Consider the following 16,479-nt stretch of genomic DNA (forward strand, 5'->3'; position numbering starts at 1 on the left):
GAAATTGACAATACAGAAAATATCCAAACTTTATAAAGAGTAATGAACTTACATTTCTTCATTTGCTTCAGATTTATTTTTCAATCTTAAAACGTAACATGAAACTAACTCTTAAAAACAACATCAGCCAAAAATAATGCATAAAATTTGTTTTGCTGGTGCAACAGTAATGCTGCTGCTGGAATTCAGAAATCAGTAAAGCTGGGTTAGTTCAGCATTACCAAATGAAAATGGTCTTTCTTTGTTCACACTTAGTTTCTTCTGATAGGAAAACCAAACAATATCGCATTATTTCTTTAAATGAAACAGATTCTGTTTTCTTCAAAGGAAGCAGATTCAGCTTTCACAGGCCAAAACCTGATCTACTCTTTTTAATGGAATTATAAACTAATAGCTAAGAATTATAAATACAGTATAAACATACAGCTAGCAAAACGATTGCAGTACAACTTTCCTAAGTACTTTACTACTTCCATAATAAAAATCCATGAGAAAGCCCAAGGGGTGTTGATAACACTGGAATTACTGTTGTCATTTATGTTACCGAAGTTAGCACCAGCTACCTTTATGTAGCACAGCTGCCACACCATTAAAAACTTCTAGAAGAAAAGAGATTGGCAAACTTTACACATTCTTAAAATGCAGCAAGGCAATGGCCAACAAAACAGTATTTCAGTGTTTTCTGTCCCATTCCACAAGGCCTTCCAGAAGAGAATAGATACCACCCACAGTGGCCACATCCACCCCAGCATCCTGCTCATGCCTCCATCACGAGGCCAGACATCCGTCACCACCAAACCCACACAAGAAGGAACAGCCACTTTCCTCTGCATTGGCAGCACTTGGGGAGTCCGGCAGGGAGCAGGCGGCCACAGCCCAGGGTGCCTTGGGGAAGGGGAGGGTGAAGGAAGGGCCAAATAAACCCTCTGGCTGACAAGAGACACGGCCAGGCAGAGTTCAGAGGTTGGGTTGTGCAGACACAGAAGACTGGGACCTTGTTGGAGATAAGCTGGAGAAATGGGCCCATGTGAACCCCATGAGGATCAAAAAGGTCAAGTGCAAGGTCCTGCACCTGGGTGGGGGCAACCCCCAGTATCAATACAGGCTGGGGGTGAAAGGATTGAGAGCAGCCCTGAGGAGGAAGACTTGGGGGTACTGGGGGATGAAAAGCTGGACAGGAGCCAACAATGTGCACTTGCAGCCCAGAAAGCCAATCGTATCCTGGGCTGCATCAAAAGAAGTGTGGCCAGCAGGTCTAGGGAGGTGATTCTCCCTCTCTACTCTGCTCTGGTGAGACCCCACCTGGACCTGGAGTACTGTGTCCAGCTCTGGAGCCCTCAGCACAAGAAAGACATGGACGTGCTGTAGAGGGTCCAGAGGAGGGCCACAAAATGATCAGAGGGCTGGAACACCTCTCCTATGAGGACAGGCTGAGAAGGTTGGGGTTGTTCAGCCTGGAGACGCGAAGGCTGCGGGGAGATCCTATTGTGGCCTTTCAGTACTTAAAGGGGGGCTTATAAGATGGGGACAAACTTTTTAGTAGGGCCTGTTGCAATAGGACAAGGAGTAATGGTTTTAAATAAAAAGTAAGTAGATTTAGACTAGGTATAAGGAAGAAATTCTTTATGCTGAGGATGGTGAAACACAGGAACAGGCTGCCCAAAGAGGTGGTGGATCCCCTGTCCCTAGAAACATTCAAGGTCAGGTTGGACAGGGCTCTGAGCAACCTTATCTAGTTGAAGGTGCCCCTGCTTATTGCAGGGGGGATTGGACTAGGTGGCCTTTAAAGGTCCCTTGCAACCCAAACTATTCTATGATTCTATGATAAGAAAATGCGAGAAGGTCAACTGTGTTCAAACAGACTTCCCAGCCCTTGGTTTTAAAAGCACTTCAAGCCAGTTCACAAAAGCTGTGTTTGCTGACCTGCAGCTGGGGTGCTACGCAGGCAGCCCAGGAGGGCTGCAGGCACCTGCCACCCCATCATTTGCTGCTGGCTATCCAAGTTGTGTTTACTACTGCCTCTTGCTGCTGAGGAGGACGCCCAGCGTCCTTTTCCCTGTGCCTCCTACTCAGCTTGCTCCTCCACCTTTCCCATTCCCACCACTCCCTGCCTTCCAGCTCTAGATCTTGCTTCTGCATCCATGCATCCTATGCTACGCACACTCACTACCTTGCCCCATACTCTCCACTTCTTTCCATCTCTTTCCACCTACCCAAGGGTTTTTCTCACATCTGCTCTCACTCCTTTGAGCCCTGAGCTTCTCACGTCCAACCTCTTCCTCAACAAGCAGGAGGAGTGGAGGACAGAGGGCAGTTGGAGGACAAGATGGGCACACCACAACAGCAAGGAGATGCCCAGATGAGACAGGAGATAGAGAAGAGGAAGCAGTCAGATTAGGAAGGATTTGGGTCAACAGAAGGTTGTGAGGGACAGTGAAAATACATGAGCATACAAGAGGGGAGATATCAGTGCACAGATGCCCTAGAATGATACTCTCTGTAGTAAACTTCTAAAAGCTACTGTTGACAAAATATCTTCCTAGCTGAAACCGTGTCCTGACCCAGTTCTGGGATGTCTAAGTGCTTTAATACTGCTCATGTTAACAGCTGCATAATAAAAGTAAGGGATCGTATTTTACACTGGTAAATTATTTCCCTATTCATCAATCTGATAACATCAAGGTACAGCAAGTTCATATCCCACACTCAGTGTGCCTGTATGTTCAGTGCACAAAACCTCAAGATAACATTGGTCATTGCTATTCTCACACGAGCTATGCAAACATGTTCAGATTTTACCTTCCATCAAGAAAAAGTTATTTGTGCAGTTTCCTGATATTCTTCAGTATGTGGTGTTTCAAACAGCTGTCCTAGCAACACTGCTGCAGCTACAAAGCAGCATGTAAAGAGTGCAAAGAGCACTGGAGTTGCATAAAGGGTAGCAGTATGAAGAGAAATGTCTGTGGAAACATAGTACAAAGCAGAGACGGGGGCGTGATACCATCTAATAGAAAGAGCTCAAGAAAAGGACATCTGTCTACAGCCACGACTGATGCTTTCATCTGAACCTGGCCCATCAGGAGGTATGGGAAGTGCTGCTAACAATCAAGCTAGTATTGCTATGATGAATCATAGTGGCATCAAGTTAATACAACTCATCAGATCCTAATTAAACCACTCTATGTCGCTAATGACTCTGTATCTCAAGTGGTCTTTTGCAGCATGCCTGACTCCAGTGAGGGTGGGCCAATCAATTCTTTAATAAGTCCTCACTTCTGCAAGCACTTGCACATACGCTCTGTGGACTTTCATGCAGCCACAGTATATAAAATTAAGCAACAAAAGCCAAGTTTGGTTCAGTCTTCCTGTTTCTTTTCTTCTGATGGTGCAAAGGAAAAGCATGTCTATACAGACACACACACACACAAGCAACTCATCAAAATAAGTTTTGTACAGTCATGCTGATCAAATATCTACTCTAGTGGGATTTACCTATATTTAGCTCTCTAATTGCTTCTTTCATCTTTCCACATGAAAAACAACACTTCATCTCATCTCTTCCAATATTCGTTACCTCAAGAAAATTAATCCCTTTCATGGAATTTGATAGGTGTGGATCAGTATTCCTTATAAGAATGAAATACATATTATTCATAGCATGCAGTAGAAGATGTCCACAGAATGAGAGAGAACAGACTGGGGTAAAACAGACCTTTTTCTTCAAACTTCTTCTGCACTTGGTTGAAGTGCATTAATCACTTGCCTTTTCACCAAACATATACAGCTTTCACTTCAAATGAGTCAAGGCATTTTCTCCCCCCACCCCCACCGTTTGTTTTTTTTTTTTAAACTAAAGCACTAAGTTCACATATAGCTTTTATTAAATCCAAGAAAGCCTTCTGCTGCTCTTGTTGGAGTTAATGAGACTTTGCCATTAACATAAATGCTACTGGGTAGAATCAGTTGCTTATCATAGGACCGCTCTCTGTCATCCCAGCACATTTCAGTCAAGCACCAGAAACATCACACTTTCCTTTCTCACTGGCTCCTTGCCATTCTACCCACATTTTCATACCTGCAGGTTTTCCTGGTAGTATTTCTTTCCTGTAGGCTGTACTAACTTACTGAAACCGTAATGTCTGTATAAACCTCTTCTACTGTTGTAGTGTCTAAGTCCTTTTAGCTCGATCTCACCAATTTATATTAAAGTCTTACAGCCTTACACCAAGTCTTTAGCTGAGACTCATGCTTGAACTTGACCTGTCAATTATCAAATTGGTCACGTTGGAATATTGGCCACATATCTTAGATGCATGACTTCCAGATAAGAAAAGTCTGTTTCTGAGATAATGAGAAAAAGAAGCTGAAAATGTGTTTCTCTGCAACAGGACAAAACCCTTTACTTTAAAGCTTCAGGATTCACCTAGTTTTGTCCTCCTTCTATTAAACACACAGGGGTTTGTTATGATCACTTGGGACATGACAGAACTATGAATACTTCCATTAAAAAAACTCAGCATGTTCTTCTGAGTGCCACCATGGAAAGTACATCATGCCGTCCATCTATACCAACAGCAATACCTATCAGCAACTAGATCTGCTGCAATTTTTCTAAGTTATTAGTAACAGGCTCCAATTTGTATTTACTACCACATTGCTGAGAGCCTGAATGACAGGCAAGGACTCCGAGATGCCAACCACAATGGAAACAGCTAGGAGAAAGAAAGTGTTCCCCATGTGACCATTCATGTTTTTACTGACTTCTGGAACAACCACCTGCTACCTCTTTGCTCTCTGTATCCACCTTCACATCTCTCAAAATAAAACCAAAGGCATTTCGCAAACACTTCCTAGATGAAGATCTAGAAGGGGAGCAAGTTCACTTGAAGCCTTCTCACTTCTGTCCCAGTGACCCTAGATATGAGTTAGAGCAGTCCAAAGGTCCCCTGAAAGCAACATCAGTGTTTCCATGCACAAAGCGACAATCTGGGAACTTCAAACATGAAAACTGCTATGCAGAAATCTCTTTGTACAAAATAAACTACACATGATGGATAGAGAACAGTTATCAAGACTTTTTTATATTATTAAGGCCCAATTTAGTACTCATACTAAATATTCATTATTATTTTGTCAGACTGTATTAAAGGATTGAACGTCAAAATTCCCAGGTGGAAGAAGTATGAACCATCAAATGCCTCAGAGAAGGAAACTGAGAAGCATGATTTAGGAGACAGCACTGAAATCAAGAGTTTGATATTCAGGAAAGAGTAACAATTCATGCAAGGAAAAATATTTGTTGTTTCAATAGACAAGCCAATCTCCATTAAAAACCAAAATCTGATTATTGAAGTTTTTTCTCCACTTCATAATTTAATCACTAGGATAACAATGCTATGTAAATTTAATTTCCGCAAAATAAAGTTACTAAGAATGTCCATGCAACCCTTGTAAGTATATACCATTTTATAAAAGGACCAAGAAATAGATCACCTTTTTACAAGTAATATGCCACGTTTCTTCAAACTCAATATAAACAAGTATTCACTGTATTCCAAAAATGAATGAAAAATAACACCATTCTTTTCAATTTGTTTAATGTAAATTAGCATAAAGCATTTCATTCTTCATTGCCTCTTCTTGATTATACGGGAACATAATGAAGACTGGCAGTATATATTGCTTCTAGGTCTCACCTTGTAACTATGAACTTAACTAATAAAAAAAACCAGTGAACCAGATGCATAGAAGTATGTAAGCTTTCTATTTCAGCAGGAATTAGATACATAACCATCCTAACAGTTCTGTATGCTTATGTTTACAGTGCCCAGGAAATGAAACACTCAAGGCACAAAACATCCATAAACACTCAAGCATCATGTAACAAATTGTAGCTACTTTTAATCCTGTAAACAACAAGGGTCCATCTAACTGCACACTGAAGTAATTTCCCATTTAATTTCAGTCTTATTGAATCTCTAAAGGTAATTATAATTTAAACCAGGATTCTCTCATCCTATTGCTAAAGAAAATACACCAGATAAGACACATGGGGCTCCATGGCACGCTCCATCTTTTAGCCTTTCTTCACTAAGAAACCAACCAAGACAACATATGTAATTCTACGGAAAAGGGTTTTCAAACCTACTTCAAAATGGCACATACTTAAAAATTATGTACGCAAATATAATTCCCAAGTTTCAACGTGCACCCATCCCAGAACAGGGCTAGGAAACGTTACAGATGTCACCATTGTCCCTGTGACAGCACCCGAGTCAAGGAGCATGGAAAGCTCCTCGAGGCTCGGAAGAGCACTCTGGCAGAAGTAGTCTCCATTCAGCCAGAGGAAGCAGGGAGGCAGGAACAGGAATAGGGCTCACTCCCTAAAGAAGAATTTCCAGCTGTGATCTAAGCATCTGAAAAATGAATGTATTTTTGAGAACAAGAGCTCAGAAAAAAATGCAAACTACCTTCCAAGACCACGCCTTACAGAAGTACCAGCTCAGACCAAGCTTCCTCCAGTATCTCAAAGACACTTAAAATAGTGTTATCACCCTTAAAAAAAACCCCTGTGTATTCCTAACTGAGCCTGTTCAGACCTTCGAGTAAGATTTTTTACAAATACAGCCTTGTTAAGACCATCACTTCTCCTGATGAAAATTCACCGTCAATTTCATTAAAAAAAAAAATAATTAGGAAATCCCTATAGATCTACAGGGACGTGGGCTTAGCCAGCACAAGACTGTTTGTCACACTGCTTCTGATACCAACAGCCATTCTGGGTCACTGGAGTCCTCGGGGGAGGCGTAGAGTTGCCTGTAGTATCTCACACAGAAATTTTCCAGGGAGCCAAGAGACACCATCCACACACCCTTCCCAGCCCACATGTTCCTCCCATTCTCCAAGTGCATTACCTGTGTCACCTACAACAGGCCTCCACAAAAAAAAAATAAAATCCAGGAGACACACTTGACAGGCCAGGAGGAAAAATGTCACAAAGGCCGAGAAACCGTTTGAGGTTAGAAAACAAACAAGTATAATTTCTCCATCCTGGATGCCTTCTATACAGAACTGAAGAACAGATAATTTACAGCTTATATAGCATACTTTGTCCTAAAAATAAACACTGCTGTCCTCTCTTCTCAGATGACACCAAACTCTTCTGAGAAGCTGTGATGGAACTGAATCACGCAGCCCCAGAAATGCTTCTTCCAGGTAGGAATATTAACATACCTATTGCTTAATTGTCAATCTTCAACATCTAATTAGTTAAAAGGTTACCAAAAAAAAAAGTGACCAAACCCATATAAGCAGTACTAAAATAAGAAACAGGCACACAAATAATACAACAGAAGTTTGGTATGGAAACAGATTTATGTTTCAAACTATATGCTACAAAGAACAACTGAAAACCAAGAAGATAAATACTTTTGGACTTTGCCTGAAGCATCATAACACAAAGTTACACTTAACTGACAGCAGGCAGCTATATATCAATATCAGTTAGATATACTTCTGACCATGAAGTATAGGCCTATCTAAAAGCAGAACCTCCTCTGAAATTCTGACATGCATCATCTACACTGTCATACTTCTGATACGTGCCAGGTTTTACATGTTGACATTTCACAAATACATTTTTTTCCTGACAGTTCCTTTACTAGCCAACTCCAATGACAGATAACTGGAGCCAGGAGAGTAAATGGTGTTGTTTCTCTATATTTTTGGTACAGAGAGCAAATCTGGTGTAACAGCAAGCATTTGTACCCTTAAGCAAGTGAAATACTGCTCTTGCAAGGTCACACCCATCCAACTTTACAGCTTCAAAGGAGTAGAGTCACTCTCCTCCCAGAACACGCGTACTCCAAAGAGCAAACACCTCCCTGCAACATGTCTCCGGTGGAAATGAGCCCCACGGGAGGGTTGGGCGGTAGTAGCTCTCCTCTTTGCTCTGTGAGAAACCAAGTGGCAGGACTCCACCATCGCTTCTGAAGTGAACAGCACCACATTCTCTGTGCAAATCATCCAGACTCAGAAAACAGCATGAAACACAACAGGGCTCCCACAAAATCTGCTGCTGTGCAAAGAACATGCTCCAGAGCCCTTACGCACTCCTTGTGCATAAAGCCAAGGAGTTGAGATGCTCTATTTAGGCCTTCCACCAAAATTCTCTCAACAAGGAAAGCAACAACACAAGAACAAAGGGGTAGTTTGTATCAATACTGCCAATGAACATGGAAATAAAAAAAAAAAACAAAACACCAAACCCAAACAGTTACGGTAATGAGGAAAACACTTCTATACACATTCTCATTAAAACAAGCTACATGTAAAACCAAGAAATCCAGCAACTACATTACCAATCACATTAAAGTAACATCAAAACACTAATGTTTCTCCTTCCATGAGTTGCTTCAAAACTTTCCCAGTATTTTTTTTGCATCACTCAGAATCAACTTTGTGGAAAATGAAGAAACAAAAATAAAGATTGAGTTCTACAAGCACAGGTTCAAGTTTAGCTTTATTTCCTTCATACCAGGAGCAGAGTCGTTGCCTTCACTGTACAAAATAAAATAACTTACTTTAAATTGAAGATAATTAACAACACTATTATACAGCAGTCTAGACAGACATTGTTGACTTACGTCTACATTACTTGAAAGGAGACTGGCTGTAGAGACACCATGGACTCATTTGGAGAACGTATGTTCAGCCCAGCATGTTTTATTTCCCCAACGCCTCTTCCGTTTAGGAAAAGCAATTCCAATTTTGAGACACAGGCCTTCTCAGCTCTAACTCTTCTCCCTGCCTACCTTTACTTTCCCCCCTTCTCTCCCCACAAATGAGCTTATTAATTCCTAAATAAATGGAATGAGTAGCACTTAACATTAGGATCCACAAGTGTATGTAGGCTGCTATCTTCTGTTTAGAGGCCTGTTTAAGCAGGAATTAGAAGACCGAACGACTCTGTGGATTTAGGCCCAAGAGCTCAAATCTGCAAACAGAGGTACCTGCCCTCGCCGGAGCAGTCCCCAGGGTGACCGCAGATGAACTGCACAGGCCCCAGAGAAGTTCTCCAAAGACAAACTCCATTTTCATAAGTTTCCTACCGAGAAGCAACGGCCTGAACACAAATTAGGAAACTCTTCCTTGTGCTTGTCTTCTGAAACGCCGAAGTACAGCTTCTGCTTTACATTTGCTGTCTTTGCATCTCCCTAGCACAACCAAAAGCAAACCAGCGACCTCATGTCCAGTCTGGTTTTTAAAGAAGTATTTCTTTCAAGACGCAGTGGCTGCCCTGAGCACTGATGTTACCTGATCCAAACATTTGGATCACAGCCAACTGCCAGCAAACATGACCATCTCCAGGCAAACACCCACATGGCAATGCCAGAAGGAAGCGCATTTCCAGACCCACACCTCAGCCACGACTGAAGATGCCATAATTCCTCTTAACTTAAAGAGCAGCTTAAGCACCTTCCCTGGGAACGGCCTTTGATGCACCCATTTGAGCGGCGTACTGAAAATAGCACTCATGATGCCTCTGAAGTATTAGTCATCCCCTTTTAAGACCGAGGCCACTGGTCCGGGCGCAACAGGCAGCGGCGCCCCCTCCCCGGCCTCACCGCCCCCACGCCGCCCCTCACCGCGGCCTCGACGGGCCACGGCCACGGCATCCCCGCCTGGCCCGGGGGACGCCGCAGGGGTGGAGCGGGGAGCCCCGACCCGCCGGCCCGGCCGCCCCCGGCCCCGCTCACCCTTCTTGTCCATGAGCCACATGAAGAAGAAGCAAGGCGCGAAGCCGATGGGCCCCCAGAAAACGAGGAGGGCGATGTCCCAGCTGCTGAAACCAAAGGCCAGGCGGGCCGAGTTCTGGATGGGGCCCCAGCTGTTCCACACCAGGCCCTGCGCGAAGCCCAGCAGCGAGAAGAGCAGCAGCACCAGCCACCGCCGCCCGTAGACGCGGCCCGCCAAGGGCGCCAGCCGCCGCACGGGCACCGGCACCGCCGCCGGCACCGCCGGGCCCCCCGCGGGCCCCCGCGCCTGCGGCCGCCGCCGTTGCTGCTGCTGTGGCGGCGGCAGGAGGGGCTGCCGCTCCTCCGCGCTGCTCCAGCCTAAGCCCATCTGCGAGGGCGCTGACAGGGCCCGCCGGGAAGGAGGGGCTGGGGCCGATGGAAGGGACACACGCACTTCAACCCCCGAGCGCGGCGGCGCTGCCCTGGCCCGGCACAGCCGCCACGGCCCGGCACAGCCGCATGCGCGGTCGGGGAGGGCCGGCGGCCGCCGCCTCCTTCCTCCGCCGGCGAGGGGAGGAGGGAAGCGGCGGTGGGGAGGGAGCCGGGCCCGCCGCCCGCGGGGAGTGAGCCGTGCCGACGGGCGGCCGCGGCCCCGCGGGGCGGGGGAGCCCGCGGGCTGCCACCCCGCGGGGAGTGGGGACTCGGGTCACGGGGCAGGAGCGGGGCGGCCTGCAGGGTGTCACTGGCGAGGACGGGGGGAGCCCCCGCCCCGGGGCCGCGGTCAGCTCCGGCCGCACGCCGCCCCCGCCGCTCTGCTCCGCCCCGCCCCGCCCGTCAGGGTGCAGCAAGCCGGGCGTGCCCCGGGCCGGGCTCCCCCTGCCGTTAGTGAGGGCGGCGCCGAGGGGAGCCCGTCGGAGCCGCCCCGCGGGGAGAGCCGGAGGAGCATGGCCGGGGCGCAGAGCCGCTGCCCGCCCGCGCCGGGTAGGTGCCCCCGCCGCTCCGCTCCGCGCCCACCTAGCCGCGGGGGCGCCGCCCGCGCCCGGCCCCGCCGCCCTACGGCCTAGCGCGGCCCGGCTGCGCGGCGAGGCCCGGGCCCGGCTCGTCTGCAGGCCGCGGGCGGGAACGGGGGGCGAAGAGCCGGCTGGAGCGGGGCCGCCATCCCTCTCCTTCAGCTCCTCTCCGGAAACGTCCCGCTCGGGGGTGGGGCCGGTGCCGCCGCGGGGGGCAGCGCTAGGGTGGCCCCTCAGCCCGCCGGGGTGCCTTCGTGCGGGGAAATTCACGGAGGGTATCCCTCCTTTCAACGGGAGGAGTAAGTTGTTTTGTGTTAAGGCGGGTACGAGCCAGTCCTGGCCCGAATTGCGGGGGGAAGTGGTAGGATTTAGTTACAGCCGGCACTGAAATCCATTTTAAGAGTTCGGATGAATATACCGTCATGTGGGCTACAGTAAGCTCATTAGAAACCCTTATCATTTAAACAGATTGAAGTATATAGTCATTCCATTAGGTTGCGTGAGTACATATCTGTATATCTACCATCTGTACTTGTCGTAAAATTAATGGCTCGTATGCAGCACAACGCTTCATCTTCCCTGAAAAAATGAGCTGTTTCAGTTTGGCTTGCTTAGGCATTATGTCACAAAGTCTGGAAGTTGGCTTGATAAATGCCTGTGTGCTTAATGGGGGAGAGCTGAGCAGCGGGATCCACGCGGGCCTGTTTTAGATCCGGTGTCAGCGTCGTAACTCCGTTGATGTGCTGGGCAGCATACAGCTGAATTTCACACGTGGTGCCCATCACGGTTTTGCAGCCAAAACAACACACTCCCATGAAATTCTTCCCAAAACGTGCGACGCTGCATTTTGTTTAGCCCAGACAGCTCTGTTTGCTGGACTGAGGTTAAAATTAGAAGTTGCACTGAAGGTGCAAAAAGGAAGTTTATACCATCTGAAATCAGCAGGACTATGATCAAAAAGAAAATGAGATTTTGTCTAGAAAAGTTCAGGAAATTCCCCAGGAAAAATAAAATTCATGCACAGTTAAATAACGGGGACATACAGATAGTAACAAAGTAAGATTTGAGCTTGCGGTGTACAATTGTAGTGACAAAAATAAAACACAGTAAAAATACTGGATGAGATTCAGATCTGATCATGACCTGTCATCTTCCAGTAGTGCTTTGGGTCTCCAAGTAAGATTAATTCCCTGCTTTACTAGGTCTTTTTCATATATAACCACCTCAGCATAGTTTAGCCCATGCCAAAATGTTCTTTCAATTTACAATGGCTGTCCTACTACGATAACATAATTGATTTGGTGGCATTGTGCCAAAGACAAAGTGCTGTCATTTGCAAAAGTAAACAAAGTTAAAGAATATTTCTCTGTGAAATAGTTCAGTTAACTGTAGTAATTGTGCAGATTTCTTGGTTGTTCTAGCAGCCCGAAACCCATCCAGAAATAAGGCAAGTGGGGATTTGCAGTGTCCTTTTACTACAAAACTTGCCTCTTCCTGCATAATAAAATGAATATTTAAATATTAGTAGGATAACTCTGATAACTTATCCAAGCCACCTCATAATATGGTGGGTTTAAAGATATTTTGACCCTTGCGTGGGTCAGCAAGAAAGAGAAATATCTGAGAAACAGCAACAAAAGAAAGGAGCTGTCAAAATAAGCTCAGAAAATCTAGGGTTTTTTATTGACTTAATAATGATTTAAATAATTTATTTTAATTGCTTGATTTGAAATCACTCCATCTTTTCATAGCTTCACAACCCATATGCACATCTTTCAGTCATGGCCTGACCTTTCTATTCCAGCTTTTTAATTAACACAGTGTAATATTCTGTGTGAATTATTCTTGTTTGCAGGATATGGTACCATTTAAATTTGTTAATGTAAAGGAGCAGTGCATTGTTGATAAACTGTTGGAAACCAAATTAGCTTTATCTTGCAGCTAGCTGATTGCATTATTTCACTCATGGGTATAATACTTCTCTAAATATGCTAATTTCACTCTTTTCTCCGTGTGGTGACATTTTTACTGTTCTCATTACTGACATTTGTAATATTTGGGGTGGGGAAATCTTTTCTTGCTTTAACCTCATTATACTGTAGCTAAAGAGTTTTTAATATTATCAGATGAAGTGCACATATATTCAGACAAGTAGAAATGTTACTGTGTCTCCTAGCCCAGAACTTACATGCCTGTAGCAGGACTTGCACAGACTTAACAGCGCCTAGATCCAAAACTGTGATACAGAAGCCCATCCAGTTACTAATTGCCCAACCACGATAGCGTAAGTGCTTCCATTTCAAACCTAAAAACTCTCAAGGTGGTTGTGTCTCTGTATTCACACCTATGTACCTCTCTCTGGCCTAAAGCCTTCTGGAATTCCGCTTAGGAGTTGGTGGCCTGGAGCTCTGATAAACTAGTGGTGATGGATAGAAATTATATGGCCAAAGCTAGTTTTGCTGCCAAATGCTCATACCATCCCTGAGGCGGGCCTGGCTGATCTGCTTATGAGTTGGCACCTAGACTGTGGTGATTTAAGTCTGGCTTATTAAGACAAACAGAAGGCTTTGACAAGTTTGTTATAACCTTGAGGCATCTGGAGAGTCTAATTCAGCTTAAACACATCTATCATGTAATGGTTGAGCTGGGCAGTCCAGGAGGGTATCCCCTCCATGGTGCAACCCCCAGTTCCTAGTGCATTAGGGAGTGCCATTTGCTCTGTCCAGTCATCAGGTGTTTGAAGGATCTGCTCTCCACATGACTTTCTTCAGAGAGGTTCGAGGAACTTCAGCATCCCCTTGTTTCTTACGCTTCTCTCCCACAACTCCGAACATTATGTGTACAGTCTTGTACTTAACAATTCATAAATTGCAATCTGACAAGTAGCAATTGATTGCATACCCTACAAAGGCCAGAAGTGTTTTGGCACAAAATGGGCAGGACCCAAAATTCATTCATAGGTTCAGAAGCGGCATTTAGCCAATTCTGAATATTCCTTCTAGCATCCAAAAGAGGCCTGCTTTCCAGGGACTTCTCTCAACTTCTAGACTTTAGCTGGCATTGTGACAATGTAGTTTCAGAGCTGCCATAAACAGCACTAGTGTAGCAGGGAGCTGTAATGGTTCTCTTCTTTAGACCCCCTATCTTGAACTCCACCTTTGAAGGTGAGCCTGTGAGGTGTGAGCAAATCCCATTCTTCCCTCATCGAGTTTTGACATCCCTTTCCTTTTAGTTACTTAGGAACAGGTTGTTCAGGATCTGCTCTGTTTTGGGCTTGGTTTGGGTACCTTACAGTCTGTGTATTCTGTACCTTTCAGCATCTTTTCTCACCTTTTTTATTGAGAGGTAGGTAGACTTCCAGCTCAAACATCATACTGTGATTTCTTTGTACTTCAGGAGGAAAAAGGTTTTACAGTCGTTCCTTTTTTCCAGTGTCAACAGTAAATGAAAATACAGACATAACTTCAGCCTATGAAACAGTTTTATACTTAAATTCAAATATCAGTGTTATCCAGTGGGCATTAATTTATACCTTTTGATTGCAGGCTGTGTATATCCACACTGCAAAGTGACCATTGTGGTGGAGATGGTTCTAGGTTTGTGGTGAGCCAGAGCCCAATGCAAGGTCCTTTAGTAAGGCGTGGGGTAGCTTCTTTCTCTTGTGGAGTCTGCCTTTGTGGTTGGCCAGTGTTCTCACATCTCACCAGGTTCTCTGTAGACCACGCTGTAGGTTCTTTACTGTAGCTCTCAAAAGGATGTGCAAAAGTCACACCTGATTTGGGCTTTGGGGACATTTAAAGCATTTTGTACTCCATTTCTGCTTGTTCTGCCATTCATCACCTGCTTAATGATGAACATGTATCTCCTTTCAGGAGGAGATAGAAGCTGCATGATGTCTTTCATCCAAGCTCATTTTGATGGCTACTTCCCTACCTCACTTAGGCAGCCTTCAGGCTTAGTGCCTTACGTGTTTTAGAGACGTTATGTTGGAGCTCCAACCTCAGCAGACCATGGTCCCTATGTTCTTTCATTTTATTCAGGGCTGCCATGTGCAAGTAACTGCAAACAACATCAATAGGGTATTTTACATCCTGAAGTTGTGTTAGGGAAATCCAGTGTCAAAGACTGATCATTTCCTGTCTTCCCGAAAACCTGAGAATGGTGGAAATGAACTGAGTCACATGAGGATGTAAGGCGTCAGTTGGGAACACAGGGTGAAAATCTCCACCTGTCTCCTTGGGCTAGGACTGCCTCAGTGTAGGCAGAGTCTCTGACCATTGTCTCCAATGCCAGCAAGAAGAGGTAATCATATTGTTCTGATACTGGTCTGTCCACTGTATCACTGGAGAATGTGTTTCTCATTTCTGATCAGGCTTTGTCATTGTTCTCCTATTGTCTTATATTGAAGCAGCAGGGAGTAACTTTATTATTGCTCTGATATAATTAATGATGTAGGCGTTAGGGAGTTTATTTCTGTTGGTCTGGCTAGTCACGCTTGGCTGTCATCCAACAGGTATGGTGTGTGCTCTCCAAATGAGTCTCCTGAAGACCTGATTGTCTGGCTAGGTGTTTGGAATCAGGTCCATATTGAAGACATAATGCTCACAAAATATTGTTTGTCTATTTGGAAATGTGACTATCATGTAATTCTGTATAGAAAGAAGAGTCTAAATTGATTATTTCTGTGTCCATGCTTTTCTGAACAGGGGCATATATGATTTAAGAATAAGTTATTCTATGCTTTTTGATCACAGACACAATGAGATTCTTGGGAGTAGATATGGTAGCACGAAATTTCATTTTCTATTGGAGTATTTCAACAAGAGCGACGGTAAGGCAGTTTGGAAGTCTTGGTATAAAAGTGCAACTTAACCTTTTGCAATTTTATTGTTTTGCTGATGTTCAGGGGGTTATCTTAAATTTATGCCATGTGCTTTTTAAGATTGGATATATAAGACATTACTTCTAATACTAATATTGAATTAGTCAGTGGTTGACATAGTGACATTAATATTCGAAAGAAATCTGAAAGTATTGAAACTCCTCTACTGAAAGGACTTTCCTACATATACTAATAGGTTGACAAACACTGAGTTTTGGTATATTTTGCACACCGCAAGAAGCTTCCAAAATTCAAAGCGGCAGCGCTGTCATGGTTTCTTCTAAAATTAAAGGTCACCTTCAGTCCCCAGAAAAGCAGGTGCAGCTGCTTAGAACAAGAGTTCATGTGCATCTGAGTGGAGATCTGGGCCTACAGAGTCCTTGATCTTTTCTGATATTTAGCTCTTGGTGTTTACAGATAAAGAAACTTTGCAGGCAGTTGTTACTTGAAAGAGAAAAGAGAATGAAAATCTCCAGAGGGAAGATGGTAAAGATATATTGACACCAATAGCAGCAGCTTGTTATATTATAAAGTTGTGAAAGAGAAGCTTCCATGTAACAATGCTGTTCTTTTTCAGTAAAAACAGAGTTTCTTTTATGCTTATATTAAAAAACAGAATTAACATTAATGAAATGTTAATGTTGAAAATTAAATTAGAGCTTGGTAGTTCACATTTTGGTGAGCTGTATTAGGTCAAATGCATCCTTAGCTCTGCATTACGTCAAAGCAAGATTTTACATTCATACGTACGTATGAACCCCAAGACTCAAAACATACACTGTTAACATTTTTCACAAATTTCATGTTGCTGCATAAGAACCTTTATAAAGAGAAATAGCAACTTGAAACA

At 44.5% G+C, this 16,479-nt stretch overlaps 2 protein-coding genes across 4 annotated transcripts in view; one reads left to right on the forward strand and one right to left on the reverse strand.

Annotated features, from left to right (window-relative positions):
• SLC49A4 (solute carrier family 49 member 4) overlaps positions 1–10,253 on the reverse strand; it is a 67,683-nt gene extending 57,430 nt beyond the window's left edge. The window contains exon 1 of the mRNA XM_075093042.1: positions 9,759–10,253. Coding sequence (XP_074949143.1) covers positions 9,759–10,125 — 367 coding nt within the window. The 5' untranslated portion in view covers positions 10,126–10,253. The remainder of the gene's footprint in view (positions 1–9,758) is intronic.
• The window catches only part of HSPBAP1 (HSPB1 associated protein 1), a 38,888-nt gene continuing 32,384 nt past the window's right edge, over positions 9,976–16,479 (forward strand). For 2 of the 3 annotated variants that reach the window (XM_075093037.1, XM_075093038.1), the window contains exon 1: positions 9,976–10,718. In XM_075093037.1, coding sequence (XP_074949138.1) covers positions 10,682–10,718 — 37 coding nt within the window. In that variant the 5' untranslated portion in view covers positions 9,976–10,681. Of the gene's footprint in view, positions 10,719–10,850; positions 11,047–16,479 lie in introns of those variants that run through there. The other variant, XM_075093039.1, reaches the window with a different exon arrangement.

This window comes from Phalacrocorax aristotelis, chromosome 5 (assembly GCF_949628215.1).
Source record: "Phalacrocorax aristotelis chromosome 5, bGulAri2.1, whole genome shotgun sequence".
Classification (NCBI taxonomy): Eukaryota; Metazoa; Chordata; class Aves; order Suliformes; family Phalacrocoracidae; genus Phalacrocorax; species Phalacrocorax aristotelis.